Here is a 25228-nt window from a genome sequence, read left to right as displayed (position 1 = left end):
TTTTAATATATTCTACTTTCCATTTCTCAGAGCTTATGGCCCACACAAACAAGAATCACAAGTTACACAGTGCCACAGATTTACCATATGTGTAGTTATTCAAATATGAGATACTGTATTTTCTTGAGAAGTTATTTAAAGCCTTCTGCAACAAAGTACTAAATGGAAGTATACAAGCCAAGGTTCCTAGGTTAGTACCTAAAATTTGGAGCAAATGGAAAATGCATAGCTTTGTTAAAGCCAGAACTGTTTTCATTGCATTGCATGTAGTTGTGGGTTTACTCCGGGTTATTTTCCTGTTATATTTAACCATGGGTGGAAAAACAGAAGTAGTGAAAATATATCACAGAAGGATAGCAGAGGAGATGGAAACACAGCTGACTGGTTAAGGTGGAGAAGCTAAAAGGCATGAATGGATGAAAGACATCAAGGAGGTGAGTGATGATGCAGCCTAAGGAGCATGAAACAAATGAAGAAAAATTAGGACAAGTCAAGAGGACAGAGACTGGGAGTCTCTTGATGTATGTATACAATTAAGTGCAATTCATCTCTAGTGAGCACGCTCCAAATTAGCACATTTAACATTCTGCAGTCAGAATTCTTTACAAATCCTTAACACCTTCATAGGAAAGCACTTTCTATAGCCATCATTAGTCTTCACAGGCCCTACTGTAAAAGTAAGCATTTGAATCACTTTTCAACATCTTTGAAACTATTCCTGCTGAAACAAAAAGCAGCATCCACATCCAAGGTGATCAATGCCACACAAGCAATATTCTAATACAGTGAAATCTGAGCATACAGTGGATAAAGCCTCAAGACAAAATGCACCATGAAATGGAATTAAAGTGAAAAGGAGAGTTCTCAGAGCTTCAGAGGCAACTGGTGTTCCCTGGGATTATCTTCTCTCTTCTCCCACCACCACATATAAGGTCTCACATGCAACAGAATGAGAAATTCCTCCTTACAGTTACATTTCTTTTGTCTTTGCTTGTCTGTTTTTTAAACAGGACCACTTACGCTACAACTTTTTCATGTTTTTAGTATTTCAGGATAACAAGCAAGACTTTGCCTTGCTGCTAAAGCCTCACATTACAATCACTGGAACCTTCAAATTGCTAATCTTAATCTTCAAAAGCAAACTATAAGGAACCTGGCATTGAACAACCATTTGGCACAGCCTTGGTATTCTTCACTTGGATAGTAATGCTGTCATATCTACCTTGCGAGAGGAGGAATCAGATTATATCTACTGCCTTTTAGCTCAGAAGGGCATTAGTGAATTACTTTTAAACTTCATGGCCCTTTTTTGAAAAGCCCAAAGGAAGACATTATTTCAATGCTATTCTGCTCAGGATCAGCACAGCAACTAATTCCAAGACAGGTGGAGATTATACATTACAAGCCTTTTGCTCGTTCTGACTTATGACATTTTTTCTGGTATAATACAGATCTTAACAAATCATCAGTTAGGTAACATAAGATAAAGGTTTGCATCAATACACCACAGCAGAGCAGGATGATCTCCTCCCTTGCATGGCTGGTGATGCTGTGCCTGATGCTCTCAGGACATGCTCAGACCATCCTGGCTGCCAGGGCACTGCTGATTCATGTTCAGCTTGCTATCAACCAGGAGCCCCACGTTCCTTTCTGTGCCACTGCTTTCCAGCATCTCATTCCCCAGTCTGTCCCTACAGCCAGGGTTTCCCCATTCTGGGTGCAGAATCCAGCACTTCCCTTGTTGAACATGTGGTTGGTGATTGCCCAGCCCTCTGATTTTTCGAGGTCTCTCTGCAGGGCCTCTGACTTCAAGAGAGTCAACAGCTCCTCCCAGTTTTGTATGTCTGCAGACTTGCTTAGTATCCTTTCCAGTCCTGAGTCTAAGCTGTTTCTGAAGATGCTGAAAAACAACAGGCCAAGGATACCTGTAGAGAATCACTAGTGCCAGGTCCCCAGTAGGATGCCAGTCCATTCCCTGTAACCATCTGTGCCCAACCCATGAACCAGTTGCTCACCCATTGCATGATGTGTTTATCCAGTTGTGTGCTGGACATTTTGTCCAGAAGGATCCCATGAGAGACAGTATCCAAAGCTTTACTGAAATGTACTGTACTGAACTTGGTATTAACAGAGTTATTTGATTCACTGCTCATGCCATGATAAAACAATCCTGTTGAGGATCAGTCCAAGTACAACACTTCTTGAAGACCCAAAGACATTCTGGAAGTGTGTTAGTGTGGGAGAAGGTTTTATTGCTCAACCCTCACTCTCCCAAAAAGATTATATTCAACCCAATTTTGTAACTACTTAGTTCAACCTCTACGCAATAAGTTAATCTAAATCCATTATGTGCAACATCTTGCAGTCCAGTTGCTCTCCTTTAAGAACTGAAGCTATGCCAAATGAGAAGATGCATCAAAAAATGATCTCTACTATAGATAATTCAAAAGAAGTATCATTTCATAGAGATCATAAATTAGATGATAATTCAGGACTGACATTCCCTAGATATCTGTATTTGTCACATTCTCTTACCCCATTATGTTGTCCAGTATCAAGTTTAATGTAGTTCATTTGACATTATGCATCACTAAGTGACCCTCTGAGATAAAGTCATTACTCTCAGTCCCTTCTGTAGGGCTGCTTGACTGATCAGATGATATAATACTAATTATGCTTCCCAACTCATATTTTACAAGATATTTTGTCAGTGGTTGGATCACTCAGTACAAATTCCTCACCCTTCAGAAAAACAAACAGGATCAAACCAACTTATCTTTCAGAGCGAAACCAGCTTCCGGAGCTTTTCCTGTAAATGCTTCTGTTTCTTAGTTACTAATGAACCAATTATTTCAGAAGCTCAGGAGCATCAGAAAGATTCTTTTCATCATCATCCTTGCTAGTGGAAAGCAAAAAATTAGTTCCCTCAAAAGGAGCTACTGAATTCAGGGATAAACTTCCTGGTGACACCTGCCAGCTGTTCTTGCCCTTAGGCTACAGCAGAAGTCCTTTAAGTCCTTGAAGAAAAACAAAAAGTCTCAGGACTTCAATAAAGGCAAATCTTGAGAACAGTGTTTCACCATCTGTCCAAGCATGGAAAGCCCTCTGTTCTGTCACTGACTTCTAGTTCCATGACATCAAGCTTTTGAACTCACAGCTGCAAGAGGAAACACTCATTAGACACATATGATCAACACACAAAACAGGCATTCCTCTGTCTGCCTCTTCATATCTGCTTAGCCCAGTTTTCTTTTTCTGGTGTTTGTTGCTGTTGTTCTTTTTGTTTGTTTTGAACCAGTGGCTGAATCTCAGCATTCCTCTCTCTCATCTGAAAAGGACCACTGCACCACACAGTCCCTCATCCTGGCCTTCCCGCCTTTTTATTTTCTCTTTTATACACCTACACAGCTAAGGAAGGAAGATTTGTCTAGCTCAATTCTACAGCAGCCTGTAATAGCACCTATAAGAGCATTTATCACCACCATCTCATTCCCATCTCCCACTCCCTCCATTCTTAAGACCTGTTCTTACTAGATTAAGGAAAAAAAGAATAAACACAGGCATCTCCTAAAGGTCTAGAAATACAGAATGCACAGAATCTCAGATAAACCATTTTAAAGAACAAAACCAAAACTGATTTACAGCATACTCCTATTTCTTGGTATTTCTGCCCAGGGAGCTCCCAGTTCAGCTGACTGTTCCACCAATCATTCCAAATGAACTGTCTGAGCAGGAAGGAGAGTTCAGCCCTAACCACAAGGGTTTCCATTTCAGGACCAAATGCTCCAGGTCCATTCTGGGATCTTTCATTTGTGCTTTGAAAATAACCAGTTTTCCCAACCCTGAAAATCTTGTTTTGACAAGGTGCATCTCAGTAAGAAATATATCTCTTGGCACTGTAATTTTCTGGATCAATACAAAGTATTTGGCATTCAGATACATAAATGTCAAAGCAAACTTTTAAAGATCTAAATCAATTTGCATAGTATACAGTTTCAAAATAAAGGGAATAAAGTAAAGCCTAACATTTCAGCATGCTACAAAATTTAGCATCACCTTATAGAGAAATAAATAAAATCAAATTCTTGTAGGTCAAATAAGATAGTCTGAAAATGTAGTGCAAACCCGTGTTTATAGGGTTCAAGTTTCTAATGTTTGTGTCTCCAGTGATGGACAGATCTGGGACAAGAACAGTTACCAGAGTTTTTTTGTCCCACAAAGAACTTCTCAAGGCTGGAAAGATTTTTGTCTTTGGTGACTCTAGGACCCATTAATCCATATCCTCAATTTTCAGGCATGTACACATTTAGATTGGCAGTAGCTGTTATCTGAAAATGTTATTTTCATTACAATGTCTTTCATCTGTTCTGGTAAGTGTTCCTGTCAAGGATGTATTACATGAGCCACTCAAAAATGCCAGAAGACAATTACTGAGCAACTACGCAGAGGGACAGAATAAAAATACGAAATACAAAAGCAACTATAACACAAACTCTTGGAGAAAAGAAAGCAATCCAACAAGACAGCGTGCAGCACTCATGAGAATTACATTATCATACAAGGAGATTTTACTGTGCACTGCAAATCTAGATATATGCTTTCTGAAGTGCTCTTTAGCAGAGGACTGTTATTAATGCAGTTGTACAACAGAGCAAGCAAAATGTAATAGTTTAGCATGTATTTTTAGACAGATACACAAGGTATAGCTCTAGTAACAACAAGGAATGAACAAAGACAGAGTTGAAGAACACTAAGGAGGAACAGAATTTATAAAGCTGAAAATGAGAGCAGAACTTCATAGGTACACTCACAGATTTAGAAAAAAATTCAGCCTAGGCTACTGGAAGAGCAACTCAGCATTTTATTCAGTAGTAACACAGAATCATAGAATTATTTGGGTTGAAAGACATTTAAAGACCATCTACTTCCAATATCCCTGCTGTGGTCAGGAACATCTTTCACACAGATCAGTTTGCTCAGAGCTCAATCTAACTTGGGCTTAAGCACTTCCAGGGATGGGACACACACATCTTCTGTTCCAGTGGTTTACCATACTAACTCTCATAACAAAGTAATTTCTTCTTTCTATTTAAAATCATTCTACTCTGCTTTAGTTTAAAACCTTGTCCTACGGACACTACAAGCCCTGGTAAAAAGTCTCTCTTCACCTTTCTTATAAGCCCCATTTAAGTATTGAAAGGCTGACATGAGGTCTCCTCAGAACCTTTTCTCCTCTGGGCTGAACTATCTGAGTGCTCTTCGCCTTTCTTTGTAGAAGTCTCAGATCACTTTCACAGCCCTCTTCCAGACCCAGTCTAACAGGTCTATTTCTTTCATTTATTGGGGATCCTAGAGATGGATGCAGCACTCCAGGTGAGATCTCATGAGAACAGCAGGGAAAGATCCCTTTCCCTTGCCCTGCTGGCCATGCAGCTTTGGATGCAGCCCAGGATACAATTGGGTTTCTGGGCTCTGAGTTCACATTGACAGCTTATGTCCAGCCTCTCATCCACCAGTACCCTCAAGTCCCTGTCTGCATGGCTGCCCTCAATGCATTTTTACCAAGCCTGTATGGATACTGATGATTTTCTTGATCAAGTGCAGGACCTCACATTTGGCCTTGTTGAACATGGGCCCACATCTCAAGCCTGTCAAGGTCCCTCTGGATGGCACCCCTTCCCTCCAGTGCATCAACTGTACCACTCAGCTTAGTGCCACCTGCAACCTTGCCAAGGGTGCATTCAATCCCTATACATCTACTAATAAAGATATTTAAAAGTACTGGTCCCAGTACAGACCCCTGAAGGACATCACAACCATGTACTATCAAATGGAATAGAGGAAAAATGAGGGATATATTGTAGAGTTGTGTTTGCTCTGTATATCCCCTCATAATGGCTTGTCCCTCCATATCCCCTCTTTGTACCTGTTTGGTTCATCCCAGCTTTCCCATCAGTACCTGTATGTCCATCAAACCCCAACCCATCCCCCTGTCTCCCCCCAGGTGATGTGTCCATCACCTGGTGACCCTTCCTCTTTGTCCAGATCCTTCTCCCAGGGTCACCAGGTAACTGGACCCTGGCTGGGACTCCTCCCGGACCCCCTCCTCAGTGGTCACTCTGAGGCCTTGCCCCCAGAGAGCCACTCCCATGCTCCCATGTCCTTCCCCGTTGGCTGTTCAGTTTTCCCCACCCCCCTGTATCTGGCTTCTCTGGGCCGGGAGACCCTCTCTCTTGCTCTGGATGTCCTTTGAAGTCAGATATGGCCTGGGATCTCTCCAGGCCCTCATTAAACTTTGGAACTAGTCCTGAGGGAGAGAGCCTCTTTCCTTTGCTTGTGGGACCAGCTCCTCTTTGGACTCATGAGGGAGCTTCTCCAAGTCCCCCAGGATGCAAGGGGAAGTTCCTTCCCTCTGCCCACCTCGCCCCACTGCCCAGCTGGCCAGGCTCCACAGGGGATCTGTTCCCGTGGATTCGAGGGAGAGACGCAGCATTATATACAGCTGAAAAAGCCAAGGAGGTTTAGGATGGAATTCAGATGCCTGAACATAGGTACCTATAGTTCCCTTCGACATAAGATGTGTCCCTCATGTTGTCTCCTGCCACACCTACAGAGAGGTACAGGATTCCCCTATATCCTACATCATATCAATTAGTTCCACCCAGAGTCTTGAATACCGTAAAAATTTTGAGCAGCTCCAGATGCCTACATTTGGGCAACTGACTCATCTCTAAGCTGCTCAAGCAAAAAAAAGTAAAGAACATCTGTCAAAGCTAGACTTCTGGCCCCTCTTGCAGAGGTTTAAAATGCAATTAGTTAAGTGGATTCTTTATGACATACTGAACCAAGTGCATTTAAAAGGATCTTTATCTTATGCTTCTGATTTGTTTCTCTTACCAGCCAGCAACTGAACAGTCCCCGTGCTGGCTGAGCAGAGGGACACACTGAGCTGGCAGTTCCACAGAGCCAAGGAATTGCAACATTTGAGTTTCCAAGTTAAAAAAAGTTACCACAGAAAAACATATGAACATCACTTAATTGTAATTAATCTGTATTTTTACTAGGCAGGAAAAACTCTTACATCTTTCCACTTTCCATACCAAAACATCCCAACAGAGTTAAGATCCCTCAACTTTTCAAATGACTGTTTAACAGTCACCCTTCTCAAAGAGCTGTGGCGCAAAGTGTAGCTACTTTTTCCAAGATCACAAATCCTGCAGCACTGTAAGCCTGGTCATCATGAATTTGTCATCTCATCACTGCAATCAGCTCAACAAAGAAAAAAAACCCAACTAAATAAATCAGACACATTTATCTTCACAAACCTTTTCTCATTGAAAGCATTCCCACCTACACTTTTTAATTTGTAAACAGAATTCTCCAGTTTAAAAAATTACTCAATAGAAAAACAATCACCACAAAGCTATTTAAAAAACAACACCACACACAAACCCAAAAACTTCAGTTTACAATTTCATGGGTTCTGCATCTACTGTCATTTAGAGATTGCCAGAGTACAATGCAATCAAATCTGTATTGCTTTTACCAGTCCTAGTTGAAGGTAGCAGTTTATTTTGGTTTCAACAAATGCAAATTAACTCCCTCAGCAGCTCATTGTCACAGTGGCTCAAGGTTCACTGTTCAAATTATCTGCTGTATGGCTTGTCCCTGCCAAGGCAGTTATCTGTAGCACCTTTACAAATGGCCAGTGCTTTCATCCACAGTTATGACACGTTTGAGAGCAGAGCCATACAGGAGAAGTTCTGCCAGCAAAGTTCATTCTCCAGACGTCATCTGTTTGCCTTCCAAATCCTAAAAAAGTAAAAGTACTTCACAAATTCATCCAGAAGAGATTTACTTCTTTTTCCTGCTATTCCTCTGAGCCAGGGAGCTGACTACAGAAGTACAAACAGGTCAAGTTGAATCACAGACTTTCCTTACTCTAGGACTGCAAAGCAACTTATGAGCCACCCTATTCCTATGCTCAGGTTATTTCTCCAATCTGCTGCATCAACCATGCATACCAAATATTAATATGCAGTCAGTGCCAGAATCTCTGGCTACAGCTGAATCAGTAGGAAAGGATCTATGCATTAGTTCTGCAAGGCAATCCCACCAGCTACAATGATTCCATCCCCAAACAGTAGCAGAAGACAGGAACTCTGAGGCAAGACCCAACTTCTATTTTTTCAAAAGTTTATCCCTAACCCATCTTCAGGCCACTTCTAGTATGCTTTGATTTTCATAAATTGGGATCTCATTAGATCATTTTCTCTACATGGGAAATCAGTATATTCGCTTCATGCAAGATCCTCACCAGCCCTGGGGCTGGATCTTACTCCTTTACTTCAGTCAGCACAGCCTTCTGTCCAGCAGGTCTGCTGGGGGCAACAGCCAGTTTGAAACACAGTCATAACTCTCCACAGATATCAGCCTGCCTCCAATTCATTCCTTCTTTCCTTCCCAAGGTATATGCAGCTAAAGAGGATTGTGGTTTAAGCTACAGAAGTGAACTGCAATTGTGTTGATGTTAAAGCTGACAGGACTACCATTTTTTGCCACTTAACCCTGGTGACACCTTCAAAATAAAGGGGAAAGTGAGCAGCAGAGGAAGACTGCTGTTCAAGTAGTTAGCACACTGGTTTTCAGAAAGCAAGAGACAGGATAAATTCCAAGGGAGAAACAGCTTGGTAAGACAAGCAAAGAAAAACATGCAGAGAGCTTTAAGCAAGCTGGACAAATTGAAATGCAGAAGAGAGAGCCACCTCTCCAGTCAAGTCTCCAAATCACTTATTTTGAGGAAGGTGAAGTTGTGCACAAAGCTTCCCCTCCACCCAGATTCAATTTTAACAGCACTGAGGGAAGCAGTGACCATGCAGCAATAAAGCTGAAAATGGATAGGTCACTTAAAGGACTTAAAATCATTCCATGTTAGTAGTTTCACAGCTACATGTTCTCCCATCTGACACTAGCCTTAAAGCAAACAGCACTTGTAGGAACAGAATACATTCTCTGAGAAGATGCTAGAGAAAAAAACTTAAAAATTCAAATAGCAGAGGCTTGGCTTGACGTGTATTTTCAGAGGAAAAGTTTTCCCTCTGAGTGAACCTGCTCTCCAAGACTTATGTTTTCATCTCAGTTCACCCTTAAAATGTGCTTTTGAAGTAGTGGGTCATGTTACAACGTAACTATCAGCATTTAAAGCATCATAAACAAGCACCACTGTCAAAAGCAGCAATTTCTCTTTGCCCAGGGAAAGGTGGTGATTTTCTCCCGCACACCTCACTCCCCTTGTCTCCTTATGCCTTATGATGTGCTCATACCATCAGCACTGCAAGCCAAACAGCCTTACTCTCAGAGGTAAACAGGAAAAATATTTGACAGGCTAAGTGTTGCTGTGAAGCAGAAACAAACACAGCACAGCTCCCAGCGAGACCTAAGAACAATCTTAATTATCCACCATCTTGGGAGTGAGAAGTAAAATCCTATATAGCACATAAAATGTATTACCAATACCAAAATCTTAAGCTAGGAGTCAAATGTGTTAGTCAAAAGAAGCAAAGACTTGAGTACTTCAACAATTGGAGAAACAGCCCCTAAATTTTCCTCATCTACACTCCCTACCAGCTCATGATTTTCCACCTTTTGCAACCACAGCAACTTTGAGGCCAAAGGACTCATGTGATAAACTCACCAATTTTCCACATAGCACCTTCTAGAGCCTCCCACCAACTGCTGCATCCATCTCACATGTGCCAGCTTGACCAGAAAATACCCTTCAGAAACAGATCTAATCTTGACTTGAAGACTCCAAGTGACCAAGAATTCACAGCACTCTTTGGCTAGCTGCTACTCTGGTTTATCTCTGACAGTATTGAATTCTTCACTTATTTCTGGTCTGAGTTAAATCAACCATACAAATGACTTTGCTTAAAAGTAACTACCGTGCAAAACATGAAGTATGTCACAATAGTTTTAATTAATAAGACAGATCTGAAGTAATAAAAATTGTATCTGCCTCAATTTTCCCAAGATAACAGGTTGGTTAATTTATGAGATTAGGTAACTTTTTAGCCTTTTCACAAAACAAGTGGATGCGTATCAGATTAAACAGTTAAGAATTACTAGTGAAAGCAAATAGAAATTTAATTTTTCATAGACTGCTACCATTACGTACCACCACTGTTGTGGAGCCCTGCAAAGGAGAGCCCAGGCTCCTTCACCCCACTGCCACTAAGCTGCTTTCTGATAAAAAAGCCAGTTGTCCTTTAGCCTCAGATTATGCACACTTGCTAGACAGTTTCAGCTTAATTAGCATTTTTGAAGCTGTTGGTTTGTACATGTTGCCATCAGCTTCCTTACCTTTTCATTACACATAACTGCTGGAGTTATTTTAGCCATCACTTCCATTTCTTACCAGAACAGTTTAAGTTCTGAGAAGACATCTGCAGAGCTGGAGGTATTGGAGACACTATCTCCTCAAAGTTAAAAATATACTAATCTTTTCCTTTCAGGCAATTCTTACTCTTTCAACTTTGCAGCTGCAGATGGTATTTACATTCTTTTTTCTACTTTTCCAGTTAGAAAGACTTAATTGGGTAAACAAGTCAAAAGCTGTAGATGGAAGTGCTGCAGTATCAGGGCTGTAGATCACATCTCATGTTAGAGATTGGTAAAAGCTTTCATGCCTGAACACCTTGCCCAAAAAAATACATCTGGTCCTTGCAGCTACCAAAGTAGCACACTGCTATACTGCAGACAACAGTGCCTTTTTCACTTTGGGCATCTTTTTTGCATTGTAGATTATGACAGAAGAAAATTCACTGAAACACTTAGATTTGAAATAGGTAAATAAGCCTCTATATGTGAAATTTCTGCTCAAACATCACTATATAAGTAAAACCAGTTATTACCCAGGTAGAATTAAAAGTACAAAGTAGAAAGGAAAGGTCAGCTCCAAAAACAGGCTGGAAATGGCAGAAACATAAAAACCCTTGTGTTCTAACAACCTGCACAAACAGCTTCTGTTCAGGCCACTAAGATGCAGCCTCCTCCTTTTTGGCAACCAGGATTTATTCACATGCAATTAAGTCCTTGTGTATGAAAACCTCCTGCAACATCCTTTATACAACAGTCTCCAATTATTGACATGAGCAACAGTGAAGTTAAACCCTTTACAGTTCCTATCTCCAAAATGATAGATCATTCAGATATATCGAGTGTTTTAAAAAGGAGGGGAAAAATAGACAAAATGACACTTTTATAGGCTTTTCAAAAACAAAAGAAACAAATGATCATCGCTACAATATAGTGAGGCTCCAGGTGATCCCAGAATCTCTGTAGGCTAATACTATATAAAAAATGGGGGGCAGGAACTTTCCAAAAATCTCCATCTTAACTGAAGTTGTTCAGAAGTATCCATTTCATGGAATTCAAGGGAGGAAGCAACACAGCCAAAGAAGGCAGTAACTCACTACATGAAGGACAGGAAGACAACATTGGCCAGAGCTGGGACACACTCCCTAGAGGGGCCCACTAGATGAGCAGCTTGGGCAAACAGACAAACACACAGCAGACAGGCCAGCTTGTCTGTTTTCTACCAGAACTTTTAATGGAAAGGACACTAACTCACAGAACATTTCTCTTGTCAGATTCCTTGGACCAGACATGGTCAAAAACTTAAGAAGGCGCCAGGGTGAAGGAAAAGACAGATGAGAGGGAAAAGGAGAAAATTATTTAGTCAAGACCAAAGTAGGCTGACACTCTCCATTCCAAACTCTTCAAATAGTTTATCTTCCAATCTGGATCATAAAACTAAATAAAAGATAAGCATTGCAAAATAAGCACGAAGCATTTAGATCTCAATGGTAGTTAAAGTTGAATATTTCCATGTCGGCTGCCTGTCATCCCATACTTGACAGTGTTCCAAGCTTGCTACAAAATTTGCTACGAAATTATCTTCTCATTTCCCAGTGGCATAGTCTTCTGCCTGTGCTGTCTTTCACATAACACTTTTCTTCTGTGCTGATCGCAGCTGTCCATTGAGCAGAATACAGATACTTTGGACAATATAATAAATCTGTTTTTTCCACAATTTGGTTTTGCTCCAAATATTTCCAGCATGACCAAAAAAAAGAAAGAGGGAAGAATAATAAGAAAAGCTATAAATTAAAAACAAACCAAAAAGCTCCATAGGCCATAAAGCACCATCAACATAAAGATCATCAGATGTAGTTTGGGGATAAAAGAAAATATTTGGAATTTAATATTTTTATTCAAGTTCTTTCCAGCACACTAACTGGAAATTTAGTTTCTCCTTGATCTGTCAGTACAAAGCTCTCTCCTTCCCCATACAGTACCAGCATATTAATGAATGTCTCAAAAATGTGAATTTTTTTTAAGACTTTAGTTAGGCATTATGCTAAGCAGCTCAGCCATAATGGCAAAGTCACGATTAAAGAGAACTGTAAGTACTTCTGTTGAAGAAAAACTAAAGAGCATTTTCAAAGACAGCAGAGAAAAGACAATACAGCAAAGCTCAAAGCCAAGTTGTGAACCAAGATGCTGAACCTCTGAATTCCACACATCAACAGGCAATACAAAACAGACATGAAAGAAACTAATCATTGAAAGCTTGAGCAAATAGAAAGTTAACCTCATGAACTATAAACGATGTTTACATTAGCTTTGTTCTCCCAATATTACAACCTTCAAGCTCCCTCAGTAGCATGTGTAGCACCGACTGACAGCTTGGTTTGTTATTAAGTGTCTGGCTCTGAAGAGTATAATGTTTAATACTACAAATCGTCTCACTGATGAAGATCTCTTTTGTGTAGCTGTAACCCCTTATCCACCAGTAATCAATTATACAGGAACTGAGAACATTTTCAGACAAACACAGTCCTTCAACCTTGACTCAATATAAAAAACAATTTGTCCTCTACTGCTTTCTGTAGCTATTACAGATAGCATCCATCCAAGGCATCCATTGTATTAGTATTCAAACACACAGACTTGGTGAATTTTAAGTGTACCTAGAATAAAGCACTACCACTCCTTCCTCATAACAGGTATTTGGAAGGGGTCATTTTACCAAATGGATTATCTCCACACACACACATTTCTAAGAGCAACAACAGCTCCTACTTCCTATGCAAAATGCAAGGCAACACTGTAATCTATTTCCCTACTCAATAATTAATATATAAAACCAAAGGAATGTTACTCACCTGACTCAATCGCCCTAAAATGAAGAGAGCAAGATAATAAAAGTCTGAAACTGTACATCTATCCATGCTAGATAGTTAAACAAAAGAGCAAACATTTTCCCAAGGCCCAAATCTGAACATTTCTCATCATCAGCTACAACATGTTTTACCAGACTTGATGAGGGACTACAAAGACATTTAACACAAATCTTGAGACACCTCTGCTTCTTTTCTCTGTCTATTCCTGCCTATTCTATTCTATAGTTCTGGAAGAAAGCCTTTATTGGAAAGCACAAATACTGTATCAATTAAAAAGAAAACTTATGAGTGAGCCACAAGTTACAGTTAGGCAGGTTCCTTGTCACCAATAACCAGTGTCTTGGATGGCACCTCTCCCTCGATTGCTCAGACTAACCATGACTACTACAGCAACAAAATGGACAGCTTGCTTCCCACATTCTCCTCTCCTCATGTAAAGAAGTTTGAGTTCTATCCCCAAAAAGGACCCCAACTACTTCCTACAGCTGAAAACACACAATTCCCACCCATCCTGACAAAGGAATTAATTTTCTGTTAAAAACCATTTTATTCTGACTGGGTTTTCAAAGTTTCCCTACAATACACCACACACACCCCTCAAGACAAAACAAACAAACCAGAAAAACCCCACTCCAAAATCCCTCTCTATCATCCTAGGAAGAGGAAAAGCATCCTGGAAGATCACAGTAAAGGTCCAAATACAAGACTGCTGTTCACATTTGGAGTCTGTGACACCCTTTTGCAAAACCAAGCAGAAGTCAAAGCTGCACTAACACAAGACTTCTTTTACAGAAAATAAACAGTCTACTAATATAAGAGCTCCCTCTAGAATTAATATGTAGGGGAAGAGATTAACCCATGTACTCATTTGCCTATCTCCTTACCCAATGTTTAATTGTTGATGTGATCTTGCAAAGGTCTATTTGAGTCCAATCTAAGGTGATTTTTAGTCTACTGGACAGAGATTTATTAGAGCTTTCACCTCAAAAAAAAAAGTCCAGATTGGTAAAATACCACAGTAAGATCAGTTTATAGCTAATTAAGATGGATGAATGGTGGCAGAGCGCAAAAGAAGGCAGGAGCGAGGAAAAGAACAAAAGCTTCATTCAACGATTACAGGATGACCACCAATCATTTAGCATAAGCAACAAATAGGAAAACAGATCAGGAAATACAGAGCTCTGACAGCTCAATGACCCATTGGCATTGGCATTACCTTACACAAATAAATAACTAAGTGGCCCTGCTTTTGCAAGAAGGTTAAATCTCCTTCCAACATCAGCCAATCTGTGGTTCCAATGTCATTTAGGTATCAGAACAAGCAAGAAAATCAAGAAATGCAGTTTCCAATTCCAGATTTGCTTCCTGCAATTTAAAATAATCTCTACTATTGCAAGACCATTAAGAGCTCAATCTATTAAGCTAACATTCCTTTATCATTACATCTTATTTGTAAAAAAATCAGTTTTATTTTACAAAGCTTTAATAGCCTCATTCATTACCACCAGGTGTCTTCATTCCCAAAGAGTAGTGAACAAAGCATACTGAATAGTTATAGAATTATTATTCTACAGTTTTCTTCTAGTACAAGTTTCTCCTCTAACTATAGTTAATTAAAAGATAAAACTGCTGCCTCTTGGAAGTCCATAGGGAGCAAAGCTAAGTGCAACTGAATGCAGGTTTTTCAAGTTTCCTGTGTCAATTTTTACTCAATTCAATTAAATCACAACAATAAATGTGTTGGAATTTCACTTTCTCAAATACTGTTTGAACAGGATGTTTCTGACTACCTTTATATCTGAAAATCATCCATGCCATCTGCAATACTCTGTGTCTCATTTAGAGAGGTCCTACATATTAAGGATTTAGGGCTTTTTGAAAGAAGTCCATTGCAAACACATCTTAATTAATTTGCTGTGCAATTTATAACTGTTAATGTAAACAGCACGTAACAGCATCCTGTCTTCTTTTCTTTTTCTCTCCAGAGTGTACTCTGCCTGCAGTGTCTCCGAGTTTAAAAGGAATGGGATCTTTTTGTTATTCTTAGAGTGATGCATTTCAAATGGTAGTTGATGAGTTTGTCTTCATTAAGAAATGGTAATGAAAAAGTAGTATATTAGAGAGCATCATGGCATCTGACAAAAGCAAAGACCAACTGCAATTTCAAGTAATTTAGTCCAAATACTACACCTTTAATTTTCCCATTTGAAGAGATAAAAACTAAAAGCTTAATTCATTCTGCATAACACACTTTGTGTAGTGGAACAATTTTGTTTGGGAGGAATAGGACTGAAGGAGGAAGGTGGAGTCTGACCTAAGCGATTATCACTGATCTAGTGATACATAGCTGTATATCTTGTTTGTAATCAATCCACAGCTCTACCAATATCCTTTCAGAAGTGACTTAGGAAGAAGTGCAAGTGCTTTACAGGGTCTGACTCCTTCCACAATAGCAGCAGCACCTCTGATGATTTTGGGGAATAGGAAACAGGCTGTTACCCTCCTAGATATTGGTGCTCCCTCACACTTCATGCTTGCCATTCAATTTCACATACTGAAGCAGAGTGAAAAATTCAAGCACTGATGCTTATGTTCCCCCTCTCTAAAAGGCACAAAATGTGGATTTCTATGTACAGACCTCTTCAGCACAACTATCAGCCTGTAGAGAAGCCACAACCAGCCATAAAGGCAAAATGTTTCTGGACTTTGCAAACATGACAGGTACTTTGCTCTGCCACCCTATTCCAGCTTTCAAGATGCTACTCTGCGCCTGAACAACACAAAGATGTTGGGAAGAGTAAATTAATAATTTCATAAAGTAGTCATTGAATAGAACAGGCTGTAACCTATAAACCAAGCCTTTTGAGTTTCCTGGATTTCCCCCACCAATTAGACAAATTAAGACACCTAATACTTCTCAGTGCTTCTGTACACCCAACCCTTTCTCCATATCAAAACAACTTTCAGCAACTCTTCAGTAGGTTCTGTACAACTCTCTAGACATGTCAGAAGAGAAAAAGTTATCAATGTCCATCCTGACAAAGATCTTATGAAGAGCCTATTGCATTGCTAGGAGCCTGTGCATCCAGAAAATTAATCTTGTGAAAGAGGATTGCAGATATCAGGCACATCAGTCTCTCCCAGAAGATCTGAAAGGTAACAAGAATTACTTTTTCACATTGCAACTTAGTAGTTACATTAAGCCTGTACTTCAGAATTTCTACCAGGTGCCTGCAGAAGCAGCAAACTAGCAGAAGCAGCAAACACTCAAAGAGAGTAAATCTTCTGCCATTACTTTACCTGTAATAGTTCAGACTGTCTGCTTTACAGCAGAGAGCAAAAACACCTGCTGGGTTGCTGACAATACACCCGGCACTCTGTGCCTAGGATTTATCATCCGCTCAATGAAAAGCTAGGAAAAAGACAAATATCCCAGGAGAATACTATACAGATGTTAAAGAGAAAATTATTCTAATGTTTCCGACCCTTCCAGCACTGGGGCTTTAGAGATGAATTGCAGCACGGAACAAAATATTAAGCTACATCCACCAAGGCTCCTCCTAACACGAACGTCATATGTTTTCCTATATGCTTTGTGCATACATGACCTCAAATACAACAAGTGAGTTAAAAAAGTCTTCCCATCTAACTGAGCACAAAACCTTTGTCCTTTCTGCTCTCCATTAAAAGCTGACTATGTCCTCTGGAAAAACATTAAAGATTTGGTGATAAGATCTTTGCAATTGTAGGGACAAATCATGCCCCCTCAACTACTATTCTTCTAATGCCTTATATTGTCACAGCAAACTTCAAATTAAAAAAAAATATATGTTCTAGAATGCCTTAGAAGTTCAGTTCTGTTTTAGAGTAATTTTCAAGTTCACTTTGGCTTGTTTCTGTTTTTTTTTTTTTTTTTTTGAAGGTTGTTACAGATTTTGACACCCATCAGAGGTAATGAAGTACTCTTCTGATTTATTTGCTCTATAAGGTTCCTAGAGAACTATGGCCCTGTTGCTGCAGTTGAGAAGTCACCTTCTTGTCATCTGTCCTTTATGTCCTGCAGTCACATCCTATATTATAAGTCCAACTACACTCATTTTAATAAGGGCTTCTTTCAGATGTCGTTAAAAGAGATAAGCATATGCAAAATTTGACTCAGTCTGGTTACATAAGAAATAAACTCTCTGAAAGTTGTAAAAGAGTTGAGCTGCAACTGAACAAATGGAATATGCTTTAAGCAAACAAAAAATCCATTTTCACAATGAAATAATATATAAAGATGAATATAGAGGAGATGTGGGTCACAACATGGGAAGCACTGATACCTACACAGCAGAATGGGAGTAGAAAGAATATAACAGTTCTTTCCTATAATATGTAAAAGTTTACTGTTTGCAGAACTCAGAGGAAAAGGAAGATTAATGCTGCATATCATGAAATAACCTGGTTTTAAGAGGTGAAATCCACCCATTTCATTGGAATGACTCTTGTATATCTCGAGTGCTTGGTAGACATCAGGGTAAAGCTTGACATCTATTCCTCAACTTGCTTCAGCACATACATCATGCTTATAGGTAGCTGGACTGCCTTTCAAAGCACCAGAGAAATAGCCACCCTAAGCAGAGCCAGAGCAGCTGGGAGGGCTCTTCTGGCAGCTGAGGTTCTCATCTGCTTTTGGCTTGTCCACATATAACAGCAAGTCTCAGACTACTCACGGTGCCAAAAACACATGCTGTGGTGTAAGAGGACAGTTCCATATGCTTCTGCCCTGAACCAGAGAAACACTCAATGCAAAAGTCTCAGTGGTCACCATTCTTCCCATTTAGAGAAGGATTTCTAGAACAGCACTGCTCTCCCTTGAGCTGCTCACACAAATGTTTTGGTTTACCTGATGCCTTTCAGTGTGATTTGGCTTTCACTGAGTAGCACCAGATCTCCAGATGTCAGAGAAGTTGCCAAAGCATCCTAGTCAGAAATGAAAGTCTTAAAAATAGCAAGACTTCAGAGATTGTCTTATGCAGACGTATCCATATACACACCCCATATCCCCCGTCCTGTTTGCCCTAAACTCATTAAATCTAACAAAAAAGCTGCTTTATGGGGAGAAGGGACAGCAGGCAAGGTGAGGGAAAAGGAGAGAAGCAGTGCAGTTTTACAGAAGGGATAGGGAAAAATGAGCCTGAACAACAGTAAGATGTGAGCAGATACACCCCAATTGCAACAAAATTTAGATGACAAGCTCTAAATGCTCACTCATTCTCTAAAGATCCAGAAGGTAGTGGAAAAAGGCAGGACACTACAAGAGTCACAATCTTCTAAGTTGTGTTCAAAGGATTCATAGTTTCACACATGCAATAGGGTTCTTCTACAAAGGTCCCAACTTTTTAGCTGCTTCCAAGGCACAGCAAGAAAGCAGCTTCCTTTCCCTGAACTTGTTGCACAGTGCAGCAGAGAGCACATAGGTAAAACAGTATCTATCAATAATTGAATGCAAGTTTCAAAAATTGTCCTGAAATTATCAGAGAAGGCACTGGGAAAGTGGCAGGGCATGTGCACAAGTGGGACAAGGCAAGAACAGAACAGGTGAATGCAGATGAGCTCAATGAACAGACGAGCACAAGACAAAAATATGGTAATTCTAAAAGCCAGCATAAAACAATTGAGTAAAAAGATGGCAAGGAGGCAAACCAGCAATGAAATGCAATCAAGTGCAAGAAAAATAGCAGTCAATACCAGACTACACTAAGACAGCAATCTATTAAAAATCAGTTATGGTGAAAAAGCAAAAAAATGTAGTCAGTAAAATGACCAGCTGAAGGAAATATTCTTTTTCACACATCTAAACTACAATTTCCTCTACACAGTTACTATATTTTTGATTGTTCATTCAATTAAATTAAGCCTCTGTTTTCTCTATACAATAACTTCAGTATTTACAAGACTATTAAGAAGCCATATTTGACCTTGAAGCAGGAGCTGCTCACAAGGTTTCATGTAAACAGTTGGGAGTTGTTCATATTATCATGGTCCCACTTCAGCAAACTGTATCAACTCATTCACGTACATCGGAGGAAGTGGCAGTTTGTCTCTTTGGGTAGACAAGGCCATAAAGATTAAGGGGAGGAAAACTGATAGAAGTCTAATCAGGTTCTCCTCCACAAAGATGTATCATCACACTGTATCCCTGGAACACTGTCTTTAAGGCTTACTGAAGTCCCAATCAAGGGCAGAGAATTTCCATTTTGCATAGGTCCATATCCCTGGCAGTAAGAGTAGACTCATCTACATTCCTTCAGCAGTGGAAGTGGTGGGCTTTTCATGTTTATGTTTACAAACAATAGATCATGATGCTGCTGCAACTTTTTTGGGAGTTTCTTGTCCTGCCTGTGAAGATCAATTCCTAAGCTCCTCCACACTCACACCAAGGCAAGGGATCACTGGAATGCAGCAATCATAGCCCAGTGTGGTTGAAACTCATAAATACCAGTTTCCAACACTGAACAAAATGACACATCAAAGGACAGTATTCAGCCACCACTACCAAACTTTTTTTCACCCTTCACAAGTTCAAATTTGCTGCATATGAAACTATGACATTTGAAGGGGTTACCTTCTATCTGCCAATCTAGAGATCCCTAGATGCTGCTTATCCTATCCCTCTTCTAATGGGAAGCATTGGATGCAAGTGATAAACTCGGTCTTTTTTCAGTAGCTAGGTTAGGAAGTTTTATTCAATTAAATTAGTTCCCACCTAATGCTTTAATTTGGGCTCACAACATTGTAGAGCTTAAATGAAAGGTCTCTTATCTACTTGGCTGACAATTGTTTTTTTTCAAATCTTAGACATACCTGCTATTGTGTACACTCATTTTTGTTAAGACACAGACTAATAGAACTGATGAACTGCACAAGGAAACTTGAGCAGGCAGCCTTGGTGGCTGTACATACACTGGTTGATCACCAAAATGCAAAAGCTGTTAATGAAAGGAGATGGTAACAGTTTTCATTTCCCTACAGCACTGCAGAAGGAAACAATCAGTTTCAAAAATAACTATTTCCAAGTTAAAAACTAGTGAAGGCCCTGTGATTTCAGAGATAACAGCTCCTGGTGTGTCCTCTCAAGTAACTGGCAATCAATCAATGCAGCAAATTAATGCCCTATTTATAAGGCTCGCAGAAACAGGATATGATACAATACCTTTAAAAATCTGACAGAAGGCAGACAACTGCTTATGTTCTGTATATCAGGCCCAGTTTCACTGAACATGATCTCAGCTATAGAGCCACAGCTTTCAGAGTGCAGGAAGTTTAGTTTTTCAAAGCTCCATCACTTCCATCTCACTTTGAGAATACAAGTTCTTGTCACAAAGGAGAGCTATGTGTGCTTGCACAGCCATAATATATGTCTTTCCATGCCTGGCTGTATCTGTCTACACTTTTCCTCAAATACTTTTGTCTGAACTCTCAGATTGTCTCCTAGCTGGGGGCTTTGGAAGTGATGGTGGTGCAGTCACAGCTACAGAAACAGTGGGAAGGATTTAAGAGCTGTTTCACTAACTTAAACTTTCCTAGAACAGACATCAGGGTTTTTAAACAACGCCAAGGGCATTGTTTTGTTGTGTGAAATACAACAACAAAAAAAAAACCCTTTCCTTTGGCCCCTGGAGATCACAGAACTATGGAATGGCCTGGGTTAGGAGAGATTTTAAAGACCACCTAGTTCCAACCCCTGTGCCATGGGCAGGGACACCTTCTACTAGACTAGGCTGCTCAAAGTCCCATCCAGCTTGGCCTTGAGCACTGACAGGGATGGGGCATCCACAATTTCTCTTGGCCTGTTCCAGTGCCTCAATACCCCCACAGTAAAGAATTTCTCCTACCGTCTAATCTAAAACCGGTCTCTCTCAGTCTGAAGCCATTCACCCTTGTCCTAGGCTCCTTAAGCCTGAAATGCCATGTCTCATCTCCACCCCCCAAATATAGTTATGTTTTCAATATTATAACAACTATCTTATTAATTTGTATTATCAGATTTGCTATGTTAGGCCATCTAGCTTTATAGCACACACACTAACTAGCTTCAGAAAAGTTTGCAGAAAATTTGAGTTTTCTTTACAAAACAAACAAGAAAATCCCCACATTATTTTATGAATACATAAAGGTTTTAGTCACTTGGGATAGCAATTTAATTCATATTGTATTCTATAATTTAATCACCTAATTTAAGTTTTATACCATAATAATATAGTAATGAACTTAAATAGTCTACAAATAAGTAAGATTTTAAGAACCTGGCTGTATTCCTGGGAAAGCAGCCCATTACCTAGAAGCCAGACAAGTATCCCTGAATAATAACTACAGCAAGATGGCCCAGTGTCAGACAGTGTCCACCCTTTCCTCCACTGCTCTCTATATCTCTGCCAGTATGTGCTGCTGACACTGGTCTAGCATATTTTGATTTTTAGAGTGTGGGCTACAAAAAAAAGACCAAAAACCAGTTCTGTGAAGCTTTTGGGAGCAGAAAACGGAGAAAAGGAGTAACTCAGAATCTCCAACCAACCTACTAATGGAGGGATTTTTACCCAGTTGGTGTAAAAATTACCCCTTGGTTATCCAGCTAACCAAGATGCAGTCCAACTCACCATCCTCACTTCTGCAAGGAGTCACTAGTTTACAGGTTCACTTCTTTCTGTTTTTCAGACAAGCTCCATCTACAGTCATTTTTCCACCTAATGACTTCTAAAGAAGACAGATCTATAGGGCAGTGGTAGTCAGGAACCACAGTACAGTTTTCTCAGCATTAGGGCATGTAACAGAAGACAAGAAGTCAAAATAGGCATGGTCCTGAAAGCCTGGGCTAGGGCATGCAAACACTTTGGGGACCTCCATGCCCTAAAGGGCAGAGTACACAGACTAACAAGGCATTTAAAACCACCCCACTCACACTGTGTCTTTTCTTCAAAGCTTATCAGGATTCAAAACTGGCCCTACTGGAGACAAATACCCAATCCTATACACCCATGGTTGAAGAAGCAGATGCTGCATGTAGAACTAGAAAGCAGGCACAGCAGGCTTCGGAAGGGTGAGCAAGTAGCAGTAACTATGCCCCTAGCACCTGCAACCTAACAAAGTCCTGCTGTTGATCGAGAGAACACCTGACTGCTGTATCTAAATAAGCCTCAGTAACAAAATAGTAACTGAGAGCACCAGAAACATACACACACCCACACTCAATACTGATATTTACCTGTGTGCTTTTCTATTCCCGTACCAGGGCACTCCACAAATAAGAAGTGAAGAGAGCAAAGAATCTATAGCCTTTCCACTGAATTAATCTGTTTCTACTTCTACCCAGACCACCTCTTTTATTTCCATTTAGCCTCAGAAACAAAAGTAGGGGCAATTTGAAGAACAGGACCCCCCAAATCACAGCTTTGGCACAGCTCTTTTCTGCTCTTCACTGGCATTTAAACTTCTTCAAGATTACCTTATCAAACCTTTGAACAAAAATACTACATAGAAAAGTAGGATCTGAAATCTAAATCCAAGAGAGGGCTAGATGGCAGTGAACCAGCAGCCAGCTGCCTGTCAGCTCTCTCGGTAGCAGGGCATCACTGCTCAAGGCCAAACAGAGAAAGGACACAAGCCTGTCATTAGTAATGAGATTCTGCAATGTATCCATGTGCTACCAACTCTTGGTCAATGCTGTAAGGAAGATCTAGACCTAGGACCCATCACCCTGCACTTAAGATGATGGCATGTAAATAGCACCACCTCAGATAAAAACTCCAGACTAAAATTTTTCTTCCTTTTATGTACATTCTCAGTTTTCTCTTCTTCCTCTTCCCTTCCTTGCTTGTTTGACAGGGTGAGGGGAGAGACAGAAAGTCAAAGTAAAACACTAGTCAGAGCACCAATAAAATTCTTCTTCCACCAACTCTGTATCACATGATTTTGCCTTCCTCTCACACCTGTCTTTCACAGATTTTACTACCTGCAGTCTGTGCAGTGCTATTTTCAGTTTCCTTTAAATATTATCTTTAACACTGTTCAGATTAGAATAGAATTCCATTCTGAGAAAAGAATTCAGATAGCCAAAGTCTCATGCTTTTGTACAATTATGTCTGAGCAGAGTACTTAATTCAGTTTTTTAGCATACAACAAACACAATCACTGCTCTAGAGAAGCTGTCAGATAAGAGCCTCTGGTGTCAGAAAAGGCTGTACAAGTACTTGTTTTACTGTAAGACTGAAGTTATAGCATTGATGCAATGGAAGCCCCTTCTCATCTGCTCCAAGTTCTTCATGCAGGTAAAGAAGGCCCCTTGGCACAGACACATACTTCACTTTGATTCCCTATTGCTGGCAGCTCCACTGTTAGTTTGCTCTGTGGTCAAAGCTCAAGCAGCTCAGGGATTTAGCCTGTCAAATACCAAATAACTCCACAGATGGAAGCTCCCCAGCCTCTCCAGGCCCCTGTTTCAGCATTTGATCACCTTAACAATGAAGAGATTTTATTAACTGGAATTTTTCCAATGGCAAATTGTGCCTGTTGCACCTTTAAGGGCCTGAAGTAGACAGCAAGTAAAATAAACCCACCCAGAAAACCCAATCTGTTAGACAACCCTGAAGGCTTAATACCAGTTTGGTATTAAACAGATCCTCTTAGTGCAGTATTGTAGAAATCCGTAACCCCAAAATCTTTTAGCAACCGGAAAGAAACTAGACAGTGTATTTGGTCCATCATCAGATACACAGTCCTTTCCTTAACTTCTGCAGCCCCCAACACCAGCTTTGAGTCTGTCCCCTAGAGCAACAGCCCCTGCTGTCACCCCAACGCTGTATCCTCCATCCCTCCCCATCAGCCTCTCTTGCCTCGCTGTCCTCAGTTCACCAAACCACAGCCAACCTTCTCTGTTCAGCATCCCTTCCCTGGCCCTTTCCCTTTTCCCCGCTGCCTGCTCTTGCTTTTCACAGATTATATTTTGCTTTCCCACCCTCAACGCTGTATCGCAGCCGACCCTACAATCCCCCGTCAGGACCCTGCTCTGGTTGTCCCAGGGCACTACGCTTGTCATTACAGACACGCGTGTTATTTCCTGTGGGTGCCGGGGGGGAGCATTACCTCGAGGGCAATACTCTCGCAGTAGCAGCGTCTCCGCTCCGTTCACCCTAAGCCCACGCCCGCTCGCCGAGACCCCGGGCAGGACTGCAGGGCCGCTACGCGGGACCCACGCACAGAGAATTCCCCGCGCTCCAGCCCCACCGTCCCCCGTGGCCGCCGCTTCTGCTGCAAGTGTTGGCGGGGGCGCCCAAACAGTGACGGCTTTAAAACTTCTGATTCTCTTCGAGGCGCTCCCAGAGCCGCGGCCACGGCAGCGCCGCCAGCGGAGCGCAGCCCCCGCGGGATGCGCGGAGGGCAGGGGCGGCCCCGCGGGGCCCCGCGCCCAGCGCAGGCACTCACCCGCCTCACCGGGAGCGACCTTCCCGCGGCCGCCAGCAGCAGGAGAGCGAAGCCGAGCGGCGAGGAGAGCATGTCCCCATGCGCGGGGCCCGGCGAGGCTGCGGCTCCCCACAGAAGCGCCACGCCGGGCACAGCGGAGCGGCAGCAGAGGAGCCGGGGGCTCCGGAGGCCGCTTTTGTAGCGGCGGAGGCGGGGAGGGGCCGGCCCAGGTGCAGCCCGACCCGGCCCAGCCCCGCCCGACGGAGATAAGGAGCCGCAGCGGGTGGCGGCCGCTCCGCGGGCAGGCGGGTGCTGGGAGGCAGCAGCGCCGAGGGTTTTGTCGGAGAGGGGAAAGGAAAGAGAAAAGTGGAGGCAGCGCCTCTACGATCCCGTCCCTCACCTTTTCAACTTCATATTTTATTTTACTGTTAATCTGTTCAGGCTTAAGCATTTTGGTGACCTTCAGGCTGTTCGTGACGTCCAGGTTTTTATTCGGTTTAATAATAGTGAATGCAATTATCCATTTATAACCTGAGTTT

At 41.2% G+C, this 25228-nt stretch overlaps 1 protein-coding gene across 1 annotated transcript in view; it reads right to left on the bottom strand.

The window, feature by feature from the left end:
- GLP1R (glucagon like peptide 1 receptor) overlaps positions 1 to 24868 on the bottom strand; it is an 84941-nt gene extending 60073 nt beyond the window's left edge. Inside the window, exon 1 of the mRNA XM_085575606.1 lies at positions 24711 to 24868. Coding sequence (XP_085431732.1) covers positions 24711 to 24782 — 72 coding nt within the window. The 5' untranslated portion in view covers positions 24783 to 24868. The remainder of the gene's footprint in view (positions 1 to 24710) is intronic.
- Between the last annotated feature and the right edge of the window lie 360 nt (positions 24869 to 25228).

This window comes from Lonchura striata, chromosome 3, assembly GCF_050655825.1.
Source record: "Lonchura striata isolate lonStrDom1 chromosome 3, ASM5065582v1, whole genome shotgun sequence".
NCBI classification, from domain to species: Eukaryota; Metazoa; Chordata; class Aves; order Passeriformes; family Estrildidae; genus Lonchura; species Lonchura striata.
Note: the sequence above shows the minus strand (reverse complement) of the source record. Positions and strands in the feature narration are given on the sequence as shown.